Source organism: Notamacropus eugenii, chromosome 1 (genome assembly GCF_028372415.1).
Source record: "Notamacropus eugenii isolate mMacEug1 chromosome 1, mMacEug1.pri_v2, whole genome shotgun sequence".
In the NCBI taxonomy this organism is placed as follows: Eukaryota; Metazoa; Chordata; class Mammalia; order Diprotodontia; family Macropodidae; genus Notamacropus; species Notamacropus eugenii.
Genome location: NC_092872.1, coordinates 249,816,579 through 249,830,066, shown reverse-complemented (window position 1 = coordinate 249,830,066; position 13,488 = coordinate 249,816,579). Strand labels below are relative to the sequence as shown.

General features: G+C 39.9%; 1 protein-coding gene across 6 annotated transcripts in view; it reads left to right on the top strand.

The window, feature by feature from the left end:
• The window catches only part of WASHC2C (WASH complex subunit 2C), a 50,995-nt gene that overhangs the window by 24,590 nt on the left and 12,917 nt on the right, over window positions 1-13,488 (top strand). For all 6 annotated transcript variants that reach the window (XM_072628495.1, XM_072628496.1, XM_072628494.1 and 3 more), the window contains 5 exons: window positions 240-332; window positions 7,742-7,858; window positions 8,849-8,983; window positions 10,196-10,362; window positions 12,448-12,550. In XM_072628495.1, coding sequence (XP_072484596.1) covers window positions 240-332; window positions 7,742-7,858; window positions 8,849-8,983; window positions 10,196-10,362; window positions 12,448-12,550 — 615 coding nt within the window. The remainder of the gene's footprint in view (window positions 1-239; window positions 333-7,741; window positions 7,859-8,848; window positions 8,984-10,195; window positions 10,363-12,447; window positions 12,551-13,488) is intronic.

Here is a 13,488-nt window from a genome sequence, read left to right as displayed (position 1 = left end):
TTTCAAGAATCCAATGAGATAATATTTGTAAAGCCCTTAGCAGCATCTGGTAAAGAGTAGGCATTGCTGTGTGAGTGTTGTTATCATTATTTTATCCTCATTTTTAAGAAATCAAACAGCTTCTGATTATCATTAATACATGGGCATTTATTTACTTAGAGTTAGGATCTTACTGTTTAATGAAAGTCATGTCTAAAATGGCTCCCTCAATTTTTGTGTTTTCTTTTGTTTTGATAAAGGTAATGCCACCTTCCAGCAAAAATCTCAAGGCCTTGTCAGAAGAAGTTTCCAAGAAACAAAAAGGGTTGTTTTCAGATGAAGAGGACTCGGAGGTGAGATGCTCACATATTTCTGGGCACTCTTCCCCTGAAAGTAGGTCGAGTTCACTAGCTTGAGTTCAAGAGAAGAGATTTGGAAAAAACCTGTATATGATCATTTTCACTAGGGGCACCTCCTGCTCCTTCGCTGTTGACAGCCTTTGAGCATAACTGATGTTACTTGGTTTTTTGGTTATCTGGAATTTATTACTGTGAGGTTTTGAAGTTCCTGGGGTTAATCCCATCCTTGGATATCCACACCTTCATTGCAGCCTCTGTTGCTTTGCCCTAGGGCATCTACATCCAGCTCTCATGTCTCTGGTGGTGGGCTTCTGGGGGCCAAGGATGGTGATCTTGTGGAGGGGTTTGTTTGGTTTGATTTTCATTAAAGAGTAACAAGGGAGCGCTACAGAAAAGATCCAAGAAAATGTATTTATGAAGAGAAAAGTTGGCTGCACAAGAGGTTTCAGAAATCTTTCCCTTGTTTCCATGCATTCAGCTTTGACACTTCACAGCATGTTGTTTTAGGGAACTGAGCTTTTCTAAATCCCTATTGGGTGGCCAACTTTTAAAAGTTTTTTCCACTCAGGGACAGAGTGTACAAATCCCTGGGAATAAGAATTGTTACGTGATCAAGTGTCATAAATAATCACTCTCAGAATTTTCTCAGCTGCCATTCTCTGAGCAGAAGACCTCTGGCAACTGCCCTGATCCTTTAGGTTCCCCATTATTGCTTGATCTTGTGCCTTTGTTAGGCTTGAGGTCTACTTTTAAAGTCAATCATTGTTCCTCCTCTTGGCTGGGTAGTCGGTAATACACTCACACTGTGGTCTGGCCTCTCCTTCCTTCAGAAGTGATCCCCACCGTGCTTCCCCCTTCCATTCCATTCCTTCACTTCTGCATGAGTTTGTACCTTCCTGATAGACCACTGAGCTCTCTGTTCCTTTGGAATAAGGTATTAATAGCTAGTATACTGGTCTTATAGTTGTGGATCTTAGCTCACTGAGTCTCAGGGATTGATATCAAGGCTTCTATTTACTACTTTGTGTAAGAGCTCTAGCTTAGTTTGCTTCCTAACCGTTCTTTAAATGTAAGAATATTATCACTGCCTTTGTTCCTTTGGGTCTTACAGATTACTGTATGGTTCCAGTGTTACCTTTCTCTCTTTGTTTTGACCCTTAACTCTTATATCTGGCTTGACAGCTTGATTTAACCAGTTTTCACCCTTATTCTCCATTCCCATTTTAAAACCCTCCTGATCAAATCCACAAGTTACTGAGCACATGTCTACCTGTTCCTCATTAGCTCTATTCCCTTGATGTTCAGAAACCTCTGAAATCTGAATCTATTCTCTGACACAGCCTTCTTGCCTACCTACTGTCTTTGCACCTCCTCTTTTCCTGTCTCAGTCTCCAACATTCAGTGTAGAACAGTGATGAGTCTTATTGTTTCTACCGTGTTAACGAATCCCAAACATGCCTTTCTCCACACATGGCCACTGCCCTGCTACAGGTGCCCCTCACCTCACACCTGGACTGTAGCAATAGTTGCTGGGGATCTGCCTTCCTCAGGGCTCTCCCCACACCAGCCCATCCTCCATTCAGCCTCTCAAGGGATTTTCCTAAAGTACAGATCCAGTCATGTCACCCATGCACACAAACAGCTAGGTGGTATAGTGTATAGAACATCAGCCCTGGAGTCAAGGACTTGAGTTCAAATCTGACTTCAGTCACTTGAAATTTACTAGCTATGTGACACTGGCCACGTCCTTTAACCTGAAATTGCCAAACCAAAAAAAAAAAAAAAAAATGGGGCAAGGGGAGGTTGTTTATTCATTTCTAGTCGAATCTGACTCTTCATTACCCCATTTGAGAGTTTTCTTGGCAAAAATACTGGAGTGGTTTGTCATTTTCTTCTCCAGCTTATTTTACAGATGAGGAAACTGAGGCAAACAGGATTAAGTGACTTGTCCAGGGTCATACAGCTATTAAATGTCTGAGGCCAAGTTTGAACTCAAATCATCCTGACTCCAGGCCCAGTGCTTTATGCATCATGACTCCTCCTTCCTGCCCTCATAAACGGATAGTCATGGTCATATTGGGACAGATGTCAAAGACTCTCTTAGTCATGTGCTAGATACCCACCTGGGAAGACAGCATGTTTTGTCGGCATGTTGGTGTACGCACAGACACACTTTAACTGAAACACAAGGAAAATGCCCTTCTTGCCAGATGCAGATTTAGTCTCCTTGGCTTCTGTTCTTGCTGAACCTGAGAACCCCAGTTCTTGGGGCTCCTGCTTCTTAAGTGCTACGCCCTGTTGGCAATACTTGGGCCCTCTTTCAGGGGGCAGGCCAAGGGAAGGAGAAAAAATGATTTCCAGATGACTTTTGGGAGACTCCTACACAAGAGAGTCTTCTGTGGAATTTCAGTTTCCAGATTTTTCCCATTTTTTTCTTACCTTTTGGCTTTGCAGTCAGAAACTATCTCCTTGTATTTTGCGCCTTTGTTGTGCCATCATCTTCATTTTGGAAGCACTGTCATGTGCTGTGATTAAATGATGCAGATCTTTACTGAGCACCACAGCACAGATTACTGTGCTAGGCGCTATATAAATACAAATAAGACATTCTCCCTGCCCTGAAGGAGCATCCAGTCTAGCATAGGAATTAAGGTAACATGTACACAAGTAAATGAGATACAAAATAGAATCTTAAGTGCTTGCAAAAGATACAGAGTTAGTTATGTGAACTTCAAAGAAGGAAAGGTTGGAGGAGCCAAGATGGCAGAGTAGAAAGATACACATATGCTAGCTCCGAACGCACAGCCCATAAAATACCTGTAAAGAAGAACTCCCAACAAATTCTGGAGCAGCAGAAGCCACAGAACAATGGAGAGGAGGAAATTTCTGTTCCAGAGAGACCTGAGAAACTGACATGAAAGGTCTGTCGCGCACCAGACCAGAGCAGAGCCCAGCCCTGCCTTGGCCTCAAGGCGCCTAGAGGAGCAGATCCGAGCAGGCTTCAGGGACAGAATCTCCAGCAACCACGCAGGTCCCTCCACCCACAGGCACCAAAAGTCAGTGAGAGGGTCTTTTAAGCTCGCCAAGAGGGGAGTGGGGTGTCTCCATAACTCAGGCCCCCTTGGGAGGCAGCAGCAGAGGCAGCAGCAGACAAGGGCTCCCAAAGCAGGCAGGAGCTTGGATCCATTGTTGAAGGTCTCTGCATAAACCCCCTGAGGGAACTGAGCCCCGTGTGGCAGCCCTGCCCCCACCTGAGCACCTGAACTTAATCTCACACTGAATAGCAGCCCCCACCCCCACCTTGCACAAAGCCCTGAGGCTGGGAAGCAGCATTTGAATCTCAGACCCCAAGTGCTGGCTGGGTGGAACTGGAGGCAAGGTGGGTGTGGAAAGGAAACCCAGAAATCAAGTCACTGGCTGGGAAAATGCCCAGAAAAGGGGGAAAAAAAATAAGACCATAGAAGGTTATTTTCTTGGTGAACAGACGTCTCCTCCCATCCTTTCTGATGAAGAACAATGCTTACCATCAGGGAAAGACATAAAAGTCAAGGCTTCTGTATCCCAAACAATCAAAATAAATATTCAGTGGGCTCAGGCCATGGAAGAGCTCATAAAGGATTTTGAAAATCAAGTAAGAGAGGTAGAGGAAAAACTGGGAAGAGAAATGAGAGAGATGCAAGAAAACCATGAAAAGCAGGTCAACACCTTGCTAAAGGAGACCCAAAAAAATAATGAAGAAAATAACACCTTGAAAAATAGGCTAACTCAACTGGCAAAAGAGGTTCAAAAAGCCAATGAGGGGAAGAATGCTTTAAAAAGCAGAATTAGCCAAATGGAAAAGGAGGTTCAAAAGCTCACTGAAGAAAATAGTTCTTCCAAAATTAGAATGGAACAGATGGAGGCTGATGACTTTATGAGAAACCAAGAAATCACAAAACAAAACCAAAAGAATGAAAAAATGGAAGATAATGTGAAATATCTCATTGGAAAAACAACTGACCTGGAAAATAGATCCAGGAGAGACAATTTAAAAATTATGGGACAAAGAAGGAAAGGTCATTTCTGTCATCAGGAATGAGGGCTGAAGAAGGCTTTAGGGAACAGGTGCTATTTGATGTGAGTCTTGAAAGAAGGGTAGAATTTCACTGTGGGAAGATGAGGTTGCTAGCATTTAGAATGGTTCGAAGAAGAGACTGAAGGTCAAGTTATGTTTTGGGTTAGGTGAATAAGAGAGAATACATGGAATAGGAATAATGCTAAGTGAGTTTGGGAAAATAGGCTGGCACCGGGTCATAGAGGGTCTTGAGTGCCAGGGTCAGAAGTTAAAACCTTGCTTGGGAAGCAGTGGGGAGATGATTAAAGGTTGGTTTGTTTTGAGCAGAGGTATCACCTTATCAGTTGTATGTTTAGGGGAACAATAGTGTGAAGGATGGATTGAAATAGGAGGGAGACTGGAAGCAGGGAAATTAGTCTGGAGACTATTGCTATCATCCATTCAGTGAATTAATTAATAAAAGAATGAAAAAGCATTTAAGTGCGCACTGTGCCTAGGACTAGGGATGTGACAAGGAAAGTGAGTCAGTCCCTGCTCTCAGGGAGCACACATAAAACGGTGGACAACACATAGAACAGCCCTTGACTATAAGTCAGAAGAAAAAGGTCCCGTGATCTTGAGATCACAAGTGGTACCAAGCCTTCTTTATACCATTCCCAATGACAAAACCATATCTTTTTCTGATGTTGTATACTATTTGACAGTGGCCAATAACTTTGGTTAGAGCATTCTTTTCAAGTTTTAAGAAGTTATGGCTGCAAGAGTTAATGGATACCTGGACTAAGGTAGTGGAAAAGAGAACATATATGTGGGAGATATTCCAGTTGTAAAAACTGATTTGAATGTAGGAGAGGAGAGTCAAAGATGAGTTCAAATCAGCGCAGCTAAATGGGTGGTCCATTAACAAAAACAGGAAAGTGAAGGACAGGTTTTAGGGGAGAGACAATAAGTTCATTTGGGGATATGTTCAATTTCAGATGCTGGTGAGATAGCTAAATGGTGTCCATCCAGTAGGCAACTGGAAATTGACTTTGGAACACAGTAGAGAGGATGTGAAGAAAGACCGACACTAAATAATTTGGAGTTTTGTTTTTTTTTATAAGAATAAATCAGTAACAAGTCCTATATTTAGTGAGGGTAGATCCAAAGCAAAGAAGCAGTCCAAAGAGGCCTTGTAAAATATGAATAAATGTGCCATCTACTTATTTAGGTTTCTCCCCTCCAGGGCACAGTTGTCCTAGTTATATTTCTAGTACATGCCATTCATGGAGCTTAGTGACTGTTTCTGTGCTGTAGCCTGGCTTTTTATAGCTGTTCAGAAATCATTTAACATCTTTCTAACAGAATGATTAGTATTCCAGAATATCTGCATTTTATCTCAAGGTGGTGTCTCCAAATTTTCAAAACAGTTCTAATTCACTTCAATTTTTAAAATACAAACCAACTTAACACCTTAAGGGAGAAGCTAAGTTATCATACTGAGTTTGAAATAGTGTAACTCCATTTAGTTTGATAATCGTTACTCTGACCTCTTTAATTTTCTGTAGTTCATTTTGTTCATATATTTCATTTTCCCTTTTAATCTGTTCTTTAGGGAAACTTAATTATTCCCTTTTAGCAGCAATATTTTGTAACTTCACTCTCTGGATTTCAGTTTCTGTATCTGTAAAATGAAACATTTGTAGCAGGTGATCTCTAAAACCTCATTCGGATTTGAATCTTGTGGTCACGTGTTTTAGAACAATTGAAACACAGTGATCTGGAAGAGAACTTTAGAGGATATTTCTTTCATCCCCTCTAATGTTAATTGAAATCATCCATGTGGAATGCGGAGACAGCTAGCATCTTATGCTGGTTTTACAAAGACAAGCTATACCTAGAACCACTGGGGACTACTTTCTTTCTGTACAGCGTCTCCTGGTGAGTCAGCCTCCACAGATCCACAAGAAGACCTTTACACACCTAGGACCCAGGAGTTTAATTCATATGCCAGACTCTAGCCAATTACCAGGCAGAAACTGGTAGCCATAATGTTTGAGCTTTTAATAAAAGCCTTTTACAGAAACCTGTGCACTGTTCCCCAGGAGGCAGGAGATGGAGCCTTGTGTCCACTTTGTCTGGAAAGGGCATATGAGATGTAGTAACATGAATTAAGTCTGGAAAGATAGGTTGGAACCAGATTGGGAGCACTTCCTGATGACCAACAGATGTTTGTATTTTATTCTAGAAACAGTAGGGGGTTGCTAATTGTTGGTGGTCCATCTCTTTTTGGTGGGGATGGGGGAGACAATGTAAAAATAAGATCTAAACTTTTTCCTACACCTTTGGTATCTTCCCTTTTTCCACATACCTTAATTAAGCCCTTAGCACCTCAAAATGGTCTTACCTCTACATGGACCTCTTCACTGTGTACTTGAGTCTAGTACAGCAGACTTTCCTCTTGGTGTTTTCTGTAGAGCTATTTCTATTTCCTCATCCAGCACACCGAAGGTACTTCCGAAGCCTTCAACCCCCTCCTTTTCATATGAAAAAAAAGGAAGCCCAGCCAGATTGAGTCCCAGAAGAGAAATCAGAAGTGGGATTTGAACCAGAATTGTGTGACTCCCTCAGAACTTGTGCTCATTCCAGCTTACCCCCCTGCTTCCACATGTAACACTGATGTTAAGGGGTCCACTTTCCTTATAATGATGAAGACAGTTTGATATAAAAGTCTTTATAGACCTTTCCCTTCTTCATCTATTAGTTAACTTCAGGTTTCATTTTTAAATAGACTCGAGATGACTTTGTTTAAATGGGGCTGATACTAAGTTTTTTTAAGCTTGTTTTCCCTTCATTGCTTTTCACTGAGCTAAGGGGCAATACTACTTAAAATTTTTTATCATCCCTTTACATAAGATTTCATGATAGAGCTTATATTTTAAAGTGGTGCTGCTCTTAACCACCACGTCTATCCACATGACAGAAGTCAAGCGACTTCTTTGGGTTTTTTGGTCTCCTTTGTATGACAACTGGTTTGCATTAGTTAAGCAATTCTAGGAAATTGTTATAATGCATATAAATATCCATTTCTCCATTTTCCATTTTCACTGTCAATAGCTTATTTAAACAGGTCCTCAGGAAGCAAGTGTAGTTTTTGCCAAGATCGTATCGAAAGCCTTTCCAGAATGGTAGATTAGGTCCAAGCTTGATGTTCTGCTGGCTACTCTCCAGGGCCCAAGGTATACCTCCATAACTCTGAGGAGGCATCAGAGTAGACTTTGTAGAGATGACTGTAGCAAAATAAAATCATTTCTTCAACTGCTTGTCTTATTTGTACTATTCTTTATAACTTTATTTTTGGATCCAACAGGATTTGTTTTCTTCTGCTCCTTTTGTGAGTAAAGCAAAAGCTGGAGCTCCTCCTTCCAGCAAACTCACCACAAAGAAACCACTTTCTCTTTTTGATGATGATGATGATGATGAAGAGGTAAAATATTGATATCTTTACAATAAATAATAGGGAATCTGGAATCTCACGAGGTGGGTGGAGCAGGACAAGCCTGATAGCTGTTTTTAGGGAAATAGGAGAGGAGTATTGATGTTTGAGCATCACGTAGCACGGACAATTTTGCGTCTGTTTTAAGGAACCCTTGCTTCACTTTTCCTAGCTTTAGAAGAGGAAGTACTGGGAAATTCTTGTTTCAGTATGAGAATTAGACTAGCTGGTGGGATCAATAGCCTCACAATCTTATACAAGTGTTTGGATTGCTTCTTTTTGTTTTAGAGATGTTATACTCAAAATTCACATGTAAGAAAATATACCTTTCTTCAAAGGATGTCATTTTATTTGTTCTGGATAATTTATAGAATGTTTCAATAATTTCTTAAATTTATTAAATCTTTTTGATAGTAGAGAAACTTAAAGGTCATTTTTTCCTCATCTTGGCCTCTCCTCATCTAAAGAATGAGCATTTTGCTTACAGAGAAAGGGAAATAACCTTTACTTTGGCCCTAACCTATTTTTTCTCTTACTGAGATTTAAACCTGAGAGAGTGGGAAAGGAGCTATTTGTCCCCGAAAGCCACATTCACAGCTCTTTGTGCTACCTGCTGAAGAGCCTTCATAGTTTGGGCTATATGCAGTAAGAACTCCAAAGAACACCAAAATCATGTTCTCTCTGCTGCTCCATTAATTGAGGAGAGCTTCTTTCTTTCCCATTGCCCATCCTATGTTACCTGTCCCTTACTTTGGTAGTAAAATTGAGCTCAGAGTATATTGTGGCAGAAATATGATAAGGGAATAAATAGCATTGTTTTAGTATCTAGGGTTCTTGAAAGGTATCTTTTGTTCTTGATTGTCACTAGGTTGACTTACATCGAATTCATTTCCTAACATTTTAGCAGAACGTTGTCTTAATTTCTAACTCTTGTGGTTTGGTTTTACTCAGTACTTTGGGGAACTTTTTTTTTTTTTTTAGGAAAATCTTTTTGGGGAAGCACCTGCTAAGAAACAATTTTCTTCATCATCTCTGCCTAAGCAAACTCAAGAAAAGGCGAAATCTTCAGAGATGCACAAAAAAACTCCTACCTTGCTGTTCAGCAGTGATGAGGAGGTATAGTTCCCACCATCTTGAATAAATGAAACACTTCAAAGCTTATTGTGTGCAAAGGGCTGTACTAAGTCCTGGGCATACAAATAGAGAAGTAATACAGTTCTTGCTCTCAAGGAGCTCTAATTGGGGAGACAACATAACTCAGGCCTTAAGGCCACAGGTTCTGGTCCCCATCCCTCTGCTCCCTCTGCATAACTCTACTTAAAGAATTAGTTTGACAGAATCAATATCCGATTGTCATAGTGCCTTAAGTATTTTTCCCCCAGTTCAGACACATATGTTGTAGTTCTTAGAGCTGTTGAAATTTGCCAAGTGAGAATGTCCAAAACTCTTTTGAGAACTACTTGATACATGCAAAATGCATTATTTAAGGATTTTAAGGTTCTCTAACCCAATACTTCCAGAGCTAATAAACATGTATCAGGTAGAATAACAGCATGGTTTGTATACTGTATGTTTGACCTTACTTTTGATGTCACTGAATAATTAGCTTCTAAGCATTATTCAGTAAGAGAACCTTTCCTTTGACCTAGAGGTATATCCAATTGTGGCAGCAAAAAATGCAAGTTTGTCACCCTCATTATTCAAAACACTCAGAATTGTTTTCTTTGTGCAGTGAGGCAAAAACCAGCTATGAGTATAGATAAACTTCTATTTCAGTCTCCTAACTTTACAGAAAAATGCATGTTATAATATTTTCTTCTCTCTACCTGTGTTGTAAGAATAAATTCCACATAAACACCCACACAGACGCACAGACACAAACAGATATAGATAATAAATATCAAAGCAAATATTACACTAGAAAGTTGCTCTGCACATCCTCGCTATACTAGCATTACTTCTAGAAGTCATTTAGGTTAAAAGGATTCAACATAATTGCCTTTCTCTCTTTATTTGACTGAGCCTCTCACTGCATCCATTTTCATTTGATTTTTTTCAGCAACCTTAATGCTGCCTTCTTTCTGATCTTCTATAGCAGAAGTCATCAAGGAAAGCTCCATCCTCCCAAGCAGCCTTGCAACCTTGGTGTAATTCTCACTAACACCAAGTTACCTCCATGACTGTAAGAGGCATGAAAGAAGACTTAACTAGTTTTATTTTGCTTCTTATATACCTTCACTTGAATTACCTTTGACAGGGAGAAGTGGACAAAAGTCTCTTTCTAAAGTTCCTTTGATTGATAAAATGCTGTTTTAATGTCTTTTTTAGGACCAGTGGAGCAGGGGTGATTCACAGACTAGTAAGATGCCTGACAGCCATATAAAGGAGCTTAAGAAGCCTGGAACAGTGCAGGATCACATAGAGAAGGGTGTGAAAAAGATAAGTCTGTTTGAGGAAGATGATGAAGAGGATTTATTTGCTATTGCTAAAGACAGGTAATGACATTGCTGCAACAAAATGGCCAGCTGTGTAGAGAAGAGCACAGAGATTGACTGTGGATAGAAATGACCTTCAGAGATCAAGTTCAGAGCATCTCTTTCAGTAATGTGAAGGCCACTGAGATTTTGTATATTTTTGTATCCAAAGAAGCAATACTTCTGCCATCACCACCACCACCCCAAACTAGTTTACTGTGTTACAGGGGAACACCAAAGTTACAGGGATACATTGTTTGTAGATGTGCAAAGTCAAGTCGGCAAAATTTATTAAGCACCTACTGTGTGCTAGACACTGCTAACTGTTGGGAGCATTTTCCCCAAATAGACTTATTACAATAAAACGGTAGTCATACTAAGAACAATGAATTTGACCAGAATTTAGATTTTTCACTACGTGAACATTAATTGTTAGTCATCTAAATGTGAAGCCTTTGTTCCATTGACCAAGGAGTTGTGAAGAGCTTTAAATGCCAAATGCAGCATTTTAGTTTGGATCCTAGTGGTACACTGAGCAAGGGGCCAGCATGACCAGACCTGCCCTTGAGAGAAATCACTTTGGCTGATGATAGATCATCTTCCTGTTTTTTGTAATTGGTGTTTACCTTTAACAAGGTGAACTGGTTGGGGGCTGGGGAGCAGGGGGTGAGAGAAGAAGAGGTGTATTTGTTGTCCCCTTTGTTAGAGACTTACATTTGTAGTGTATAAGTGACACTATGAAGACCTGAACTGGGGTGGTAACCATGTGAACAAAGAGAGGGTTCAGATGCAAGAGATGACATGGATGTAGAAAAGATAAGATTTGGCACCCACTAGGGGAAGTAGTGTGAGAGTGGGGAGTCGTGGATGGCACTAAGGTTGGGATCCTGGCTGAGTACATAGAAGAATACTAGGTACCTATGACCAAACTAGAACAGTTCAGAAAAGGAGTAGGTTTGAGGGGAAAAGATAAGAGCTTTTTTTTTTTAACATATTGAGGTCAAGATGCCTAAAGGACATCCAGTTGTAAATGTCCAATAAACTGTCAGTGATGTGGTCTGGGAGCCCAGGAGAAACTAAAGTTGGCATCAGGATGATAAGTGGACCCCAAGGAAGCTGAGCAGATAACCAAGAGATAAAGGACTAGGGGGTGGGGGAAGAGAAAGGGGGAAAGTGTAGCAATGTCAGGTGCTAGAGAGGGACAAGGTGAGGATTGGAGACAAATCCATTGCCTCTGGCAGAAGGGCAGTGGTAGTGAGGTTGGTAGTCAGAGGAAGTAGGAGATAACTTTGGGAATTTTCTTGCATAAAGAAGGCAAGATGGAAGACAAGAATTTGAGAGAATGGTAGGGTCAAGTGGAAGACTAATTATAGATTGGGTCAAGGGGAAGGAGCCATTAGATGGGGAGAGTCTAAAGATTAGAGAGAGAGACAAAGTAAATAGGAGGAAAGGTGGCCTTGACAAGTGTCACCTCTTTGTTAGAGACTGGAACAGAAGGGGAGTGAGCAGGGGATGATGGAGAAGAGAGGCAGCCTGAGGGCAGGGAGGGGGCTCGACTCACTGTTAGCCTCATCTGTCTAATCCAAACTACTCCTGGGTATTTTTTAAAATTTTTCTTTTTTATTATGAAGTTAATAAATATAAACAAACATGTACCTTTCAATATGCAAATAACAAAAAAAATTGAATTGTTTGTGAAACAGCAAACTCTTGTTCTATTTTATCTTTTCTGCTTTGTACAGCTTGATTTGTCTTTGATAATACAGACTTAACATGAAAGTGACGGCCCTGCCCTACTGTGTCCTTTCCCTTTCATGGATTCTTAATAACTTTGACATCTTCCTTATCTGTCTTTGTTGCTTTATCTTACTTGCCTGAAACACTCTTTTTTTTATTGTTTTTTCTTTCCTCTTTCATTTAACCTCTGATTTCTTAATATTTCTTATTGAGGTTTTGTTTCCAATATTTTAATTTTTATGAATTTGGTCTCAAGAAGATACCAAGTGCAATTGTTCTTTATCTTCCCAAAAATTTCTGCCTGATTCTTCTGATTTATTGTAATTAGACTTTAATACTCTAGGGGTTTTGTTGTTGTTTATTTTGTAGCCAGAAAAAGGCTGCTAAACCTTCACTCCTTTTTGAAGAAGATGCTGATAGTGGCGGGTCTCTATTTGGCTCTCCTCCTCCATCTGTTCTTCCTGCAAAAATGGTAACTTTAATCAGCTTAAATATGACTTTACTTGATTTAAAATTCTGCAGGCAAGATCAGGCTTTGTGGATGGAACCTCAAATGGACAATTGTCATGTCCATTTGGAGCTAGTACATTACCAAACTCATAATGTTCCTTTACAGTGAGTGAAACAGGCTTACAGGCTGATTAAGATGACTCATTATACATGTAGTACATGGGGTAGCAGATTTGAATAGTAGGACCCAAATCTCTGGATTTGTACACAGCACTTCTCTTCCTTGGGCTCCATTGCCACCCTTCTAATTTAGGCAATTCAGGACCTCACCATTGTCTCCTGCTTATATTTATTAGGCATTCTCATTTGTATAATGTTATGATAACAGAAAACTAGATAGGAACAGTTTATACCTTTTTTAGGACCTTATTCTAAAGGATAAAATTCAGATCTTGAATCTTATTACTGAATAGATTGTGATATAAAGAAGGTAAAGATCAGATTCATCTCTGAGGAAATAATTATAATCTTAGGGACAGTAGTTCTCTTTCTGAAAATGTTTTTTCCAAGGGCACCAGGCCTCAGTGTTGTAGTTGCCATGTTTTTTCAAGTGTCACAGAGTTTTTACAGACTTTCTTGTTTGGTGCAAGACTGTTATACTGATAAAGCTGAAAAGGGGTTTTTTTTTATTTTAGTTCACAAAAATGACAGAGTTTGCAATAAAACTATGATGATTCTTTAAAAGGGTGTTTTATGGCGAGTGTGTTAACATTTCTCCCATTTGTAAATGACAAATAAGTATCAAGCTATGTTGATGAGGTTTAATGTACTTGTGAAATTCTTAAGACCAGAGAAGTTGTGAGGGGTAGCTAAACAGTTCCGTGTCATTTTGTAAGCATCGTGATTTGGGGAGGAAGCTTATAGGCTATAAATATTAAATAAGAGATAAAATTAACTGAA